This window comes from Echinops telfairi, unplaced genomic scaffold, assembly GCF_000313985.2.
Source record: "Echinops telfairi isolate 266 unplaced genomic scaffold, ASM31398v2 ScPeMD7_31;HRSCAF=116, whole genome shotgun sequence".
In the NCBI taxonomy this organism is placed as follows: Eukaryota; Metazoa; Chordata; class Mammalia; order Afrosoricida; family Tenrecidae; genus Echinops; species Echinops telfairi.
Genome location: NW_022103928.1, coordinates 37,041,909 through 37,048,274, shown reverse-complemented (window position 1 = coordinate 37,048,274; position 6,366 = coordinate 37,041,909). Strand labels below are relative to the sequence as shown.

Genomic DNA, 6,366 nt, shown 5'->3' with positions numbered 1-6,366 from the left:
GGCTGTATGGATTGTGATAAGAGTTGTACGAGCCCCCAATACAATGATTATAAAAAGAGTTATAGTCCCAGAAACCCATAAGGCCAGTTCTACCCTGTCCCATAAGGTCATGATGAGCTGGACTCAACTTGACAGCGGTGATTTCCTCATATAAAAGAACCACTAAACCGCAGCCACCAAACTTCCAGCCCAGGATCAGGAGAGCCAGTGTGAAAACCTTTCATAAACAAAACACTCTGGTTACAGGTTACTTCTTCCTGCCACCGTGCTACCTAACTGAGCCCACAGGACTCAGGACAGAGGCCACTTCCAGGCTCCCTCGGAAGCCCTGTGGATCTACTTAAGAAGAAAGGCATTCCTTAGCTGAGTACCCAATTTCGGAGGAGCACCCCAGGGATCACCAAGCCCTGGGATGCATGGTACCTGCACGGGAGAGCTTCTGCAAGGTGGCTCTCAGATGCTTCTGGACAGCAGGGGAAACGTCATACTGGTATATCTCTATCGCTGGACTCCTCTGGCATCTTCCAAATACCCCGTCTGTAAGAAGAGCGGAAGGAGAGAAAAGAAAGAAAGTGACATTCCACTCTCCGAGGGCAGAGACATGCTTAGACGAAGGGGCTTCAAAAGATTGGTGGGAAAATGAAATTAAAAGATAATGGAATGTTCCCACAAACTTCTGAAGCTCCGTCGTACATATACTTACAATGCATTCTGATTATGCACGGCAGTGAGGCTTTGGAACACGGCTTGAAAAAGTCCTCACAGAGCCATTAGAATTCACAAGCACCAGTAAGGCATGGTTTATTTAAATTAAAAAAAAAATTCTTTTAAGCGGATCGTGAAAAATACAAATATAAAGGTGGAGAGGAAAGAATGTATTAATCCGGGACACTTTGAAGGCTTTTATTTTATTTTTCCTGTCCCTGCCTCGCCTGCCCACCCCGACAGCCCCATTTCCTAGCTTTTTGTCACTTCCTTCCCTTGGCGTTCACGGTTTTTTGATGTGACGCTTGCTTCAGAGCCTTCAGTGACAAAAAAAGTCAATAACATTCAGGGCCTGTTTTCCAGATGAAAAACAGAACACCCAGAAAATATAAATATTAATTTGCTGAAGCCATGAGGATTTGTGGAAATATCTTTAATGCAGGCGCCATGTGCAAGGCATAGGGAAATGAGGGCTGCATCCATAATGGGCAGCAAAGGCTTATTTCAAGGGGCGCTTTCTAATGAATGCAATAAAAGAGAGCTGCTCGCACAACAATGCGATATTAATGAGGACTAATTTATTTAGCTCTATTCCATTTGTCTAAAATGACAGACTCTTCTCATCAACATCTTTTCAAACCACACCTTCTAATTAATTTAGGCCCTAATTAGTCTTTATTTGGCGAAATGTTCATTTTGAGACAAGCTTCCTGTGGGGGGTTCAAACATTCAAATCACCTTCTTTCTCCGGCACAAAAGACGGATCTTGTGGCCAGGGCTCCGCAGACAGGGCGGCCATCTGCAGTTTGGGGCCTCCTCGGTAGGAGGAAAGTGGTTTCTTTCATTGTGCACCACAGTTTCTGGGCAGACAGTACATCGCCAAAGAAAGCCATTCAAATGCAACAAGTTTAATTAGCAGCAACACATTTTGCCGAGCGGCCGACTGACTCAGTAATTGCGGGTCTGATGTTACATATCTGCTTAAGACGGCTGGCTCCATCTGATTAGCCGAAAAGAATCTTAAGTATTGCACGCACCTTGTGGCTTTCCGTGGGCCGGTGCCAGGCCCAGAGACAGGAAGATGACGTGTGCAGCTGCTCGAAGCCAGCACACGGTCGGCCCGGGACAGGGAAACCTTCGGTCATGTTTTCTCCCCCTCTATGCCGAGTCTACCACTTCGCCCCTTCTAAGTGCCACGTGGCCACCAACACAGGTGCTCAATCAGCCTGAGATGCTGCCCCGAGACACCCCTTCTTCAGAGGATGAACTGCCCTCCCCAAAGCCACTCCCGCCCAGCATGCCGGCAGGAACGCAGGCAGAACCAATGTTTAATATGCAGGGACTTTGGGCACGTCTGGTTTGGTGGTAGCGGTGGTGGCGATGGGGGTGGGGGGGTGGGAGGGAGGTATGTGTTGGCATAAAGAGGGAGAGACATGGCAGCCATAGAGAGAAAAATAAGAACCCCTTAAAATAAACCTAAGACTTTCCTTTTACTGTGCACACAGAAGTATCTTGAAAGTAGAATCACAACATGCAGGCACTAAAAGTAACATTATACCCTGAAGGCTCCTTTGACGTGAGAACAGCGAGACTTCAGCTTCCTGACTTTGGGCACAACATCCCGAAAGGCATATCGCTAGGAAAAGAGGTCCTGCTTCCGAGAGTATATAGAGCAGTGGTTCTCCACCTTCCTCATGCCGCGACCCTTTCATACAGTTCCTCATGTGGTGGTGACCCCCCAACCATAACATTATTTTCGTTGCTACTTCATCACTGTCATGTTGCTACTGCTACGAATCAAGCAACCCCTGTCTGTGAAAGAGTCATTTGACCCGCAAAGGGGTCACGACCCACAGGTTGAGAACCACTGAGATAGAGGGTCGATGGAAATGAGGGAAGTGCTCAATAAGCTGGATTGGCACAATAGCCACCATTGGGCTCAGAAAGGCTGACTTGAATTTCCCTGAGCTGATTTGAGGGCAACTAACATCGCAACAGAAGAAATGGTATGCTTACACAACTCCATCTTTTACAAAGGAGAAAGCTAAGGGGCAGGTGTCTTGACCAAAGTCACAGAGAAGGCACTAAAACAAGAAGGAATATAAACAGGTCTTGGTGCACCAGCTGGAGAACTGTCCAGCAGACCACCAGGATCCTGGGTCAGAGATAACCCTGCCTTCCCTTCTGGCAAGCAGAAAGGGAGGATGAACACTGACCCAGAAGCAAGTACATGATATCAATGCTTCCACATTGGGCTGCTAACCAGAAGGTTGGCAGTTCAAAACTACTAGCTTCTCCCCAGGAGAAAGAGGAGGCTTTCTACCTCTGTAAAGGTTTACAGTCTCAGAAACTCCCACAGGTAGTTCAGCTTGGGCCTAGAGGGTTGCCCTGAGTCAGACCTGACTTCGCAGCAGCGAGTGACAGCAGAGTAAATGTGTTCCCTGCCATATCCTTCAGTCCCCATAACTGCACCTGTCTGCCATTGGCTTCTATGGTACCCTGGGACAAACTAAAGACAGTATCCCCCTCCAGTGGGTGGCAGAGGTGGGCAGAAGGCCTGGCTGATTCCAGGTAGATGGCAGAGCCCACTTGTTCATTCACTGGGTGTTTCTGTGCCATCTGCAGTTAGTTGTCACCCCGAACGAAGTTGGCAGTACACAGAAGAGAATCCTATCCTCAGGTCAGTGCACTTCCGAAGACCTCCCCAACTATTGGAGAACCACCTTTCTAAGGAGACTCACCAAATCGTACAGCCTTTCATACCAGATTTTTAAAAGTCAAAAAACACATCCCATTTATTTTGCAAGTTCAAAAGTAAATTATTTCTTTGTAATGGCATTGCTTAAACTGTGTGGTTTCTCGCATACAATATTGCCTATACAGCCCCAGAATCTTTCTTAGATTTTCTTGAAACATTTTGTTTAAGCATATCAAGAATAGGCACAGTGCTTCAATAAACTCGTGGAAAAATTGAACTAAAAGCTGATGGAATGTTTCCAGGAACTGTTTGAAACTCCCTTGTATGTGAAATGTAAAGCATAATGTTGAACAGTTACAAAGTTTGTCTTAGCTAATAACTTAATGATTTGAAAAATGAAAATAAAACTAATCATTAGTTCACTTGGTACCTGGAGTATATCCATGCTGATTAGATACATAAAAACATGTTGTACAATTTATTTATCAGCAATTTAATTCATATACAAGGGGATACTCAAAAACAAAAACAGAAAAAAAGCTCAGCTGGGCAGAGCTTTCATAGGACGCAATTTTCCTGCTAGGCAGCATCAAGCAACTCTCTCTGATTTAGTGCACCCATTGGCGTCTACCAGGAAGGTTTTCTTTGGTCACAGGGAATATTTGTTTCCTGCGTGGGTGAAAAATGCCACAGAAACTGCTGATGTTGAACACAGCTTACAAGGACCACTTTTTTGGGTAAAACTCACGTGGACAAGAGGTTTTCTCATTCCAAAAAAGGTGAAATGTCGATTAGTGACAAACCTCATTCTGGACATCTGTCAGCTTCCTGATGAACCAAGATGTTGACAAAATGTGTGCACTTGTGCTCAAAGACTGACGATGGACCATTGAAGAAATGGGAACGTTATCTGGACTATCTTGGAGCTCGGTTCGGGGCATTTTAACAGAAGATTTGGGAATGAGAAGGGTTGCTTCAACTTGGTGCCTCAGGTTCTGACCGACCAGGAAAAAGAACATGGAGTGGAAACATGCCGTGCTTTGAAAGAACAACTCAAAAGTGACCCAGACTCCCCCCCCACCCACCCAAGGTCATTACTGGTGATGAGACATAGTACTATTCTTAGGACCCTGAAGGCAAACATCATCATTGGAAGATCCCATTGTCACCTCACCTAAAAAAAGCTCATTAAGTGAAATCAAAGATTAAGATAAAGACGATGCTCATTTTTTGTTTTGCTTTGTGTTATATGTGAGGGGGATAGTGCATTTGGAGTCCATTCCACCAGGCCAGACTATTAATCAAGCTTTCTGTTTAGAGGTTGTGAGAAGATTGTGTAACAGTATGCAATAAAAAAAGGCCTGATTTGTGGCAGATGGGAGACTGGTTTTGTGACAAAACAATGCACCTGCTCATGAGGCCATCTCAGTGCTCCAGTTTTGGGCGAAAAACAGCATGGGTATCTTGTCCCATGCACCTCACTCACCTGACCTCACTCTGTGTGACTTCTTTTAGCTTCTGCAAATGAAGAGGGACATGAAAGGACAGTGATTTGATGACATAGAAGAGGTGCTGTCAGCCATCCAGATGAGTTTGAAAAATGTTTCCAAGAATGGAATCACAGATTTGACAAATGTGTAATGCAATGGGGAGTACTTTGAAGGTGATAAGGTTGTTTTGTAAAAATATTTAAATACATAGCTTTGAAAAAGAAAATCCATTTTGGGGGATTTACCCCCTTATATATCACCCTACTTAAGGAATAGCAAGATATGGGTGTCCTTTATTATAATTTAGTTTAATTTCAATAGTGTTAATGATCTGAAACCGAATTCTTCAATTGGTGCATAAATTTGAATAATAGTTGTATTAACTGGATTTCCTATACAATGTTTATCCAATCACAGACAATGTTGTTCTTTAAGACAGATCTTGAAATGTCCATTTTGATGATGACTACATCGTTCCTAGAGAGTTTGTCATTGACTTTCTGATTCAGAATGGCCAATGCCAGTCCATGTCAGCCCACTAATGCCTAGGAATGTGAATCTTCATGCATTCCATTTCCTCCTGGGTGATTTTGAGTTTTCCTAGAGTCAGACTGGGTACATTCTCAAGTTCTGATTATTCATAGCTGTTTTCTCTCCTTTGAGTCGTGCCCTGTCTGCACGAAGGTCCTGAAGGGTTCACCTTCGGTGTCGTCTGTTCTGAAGGTTTTTCACCTTTGGTGGCCCTCCTGGTATTTGAAATACCGCTGACATAGCTTGCAGCATCACAGCAATATTCAAGTCACCACAGTATGAAAAACTGACAGGTAAATACCATGGGACTGTCAAAAGAACAAACAAGTCCCTCTTGGAGGAAGTACAGTCCTTAGAATTGAGGATGGAGAAGCTTCTCATGCACTGTGGACCTGTTATCAAGAAAGACCCATCTCTGGACAAGGACACTGGTTTTGTTAAAATGAGGATCAGTGAAGGGAAAGACCTTTAACAAGTTGGACCCTCACAGTGGCTGAAACATGGCTTCCACACTAACAATTTTGAGGATGGATGCAGGACGGGGCAGGGTCTCATTTTGTTATATACAGCCTCACTCTGAGTCGGAGCTCACTAGACATCAGTCGGAGCACCTAACGACATCAGTTTGCTGATTTCCTCAATGTTCAGCATATGTCTACTGGTGAAAGAGAACATGAAAGAAGTTCCTAAGTAAGTATGGTAAAATAGATTTTCAGTGGCTGAAAAATGCAAGCAACTGCTTTGTTCTCCAGTGTCATCTGGCAAGTAGGAAAGACTATGAAAGGCTTTCTAAGGAAATAATGAAGACCAGAAGAACAATGGACTCAGTAAAGTAGAAGGTGTGACTGTGACCCTTGTCATGTGGACTCAGGGTGATGAGTGCCACAAAGTCGCCGGGGGTTAGCCATCGAAGAACAGAAGCTCTTGCAAATCTAGAAGTGG

The 6,366-nt window shown here is 44.4% G+C and overlaps 1 protein-coding gene across 1 annotated transcript in view; it reads right to left on the bottom strand.

Annotated features, from left to right (window-relative positions):
* Positions 1-6,366, bottom strand: part of PTPRN2 (protein tyrosine phosphatase receptor type N2) — a 1,475,949-nt gene that overhangs the window by 1,073,885 nt on the left and 395,698 nt on the right. The window contains exon 3 of the mRNA XM_045290142.1: positions 424-537. Coding sequence (XP_045146077.1) covers positions 424-537 — 114 coding nt within the window. The remainder of the gene's footprint in view (positions 1-423; positions 538-6,366) is intronic.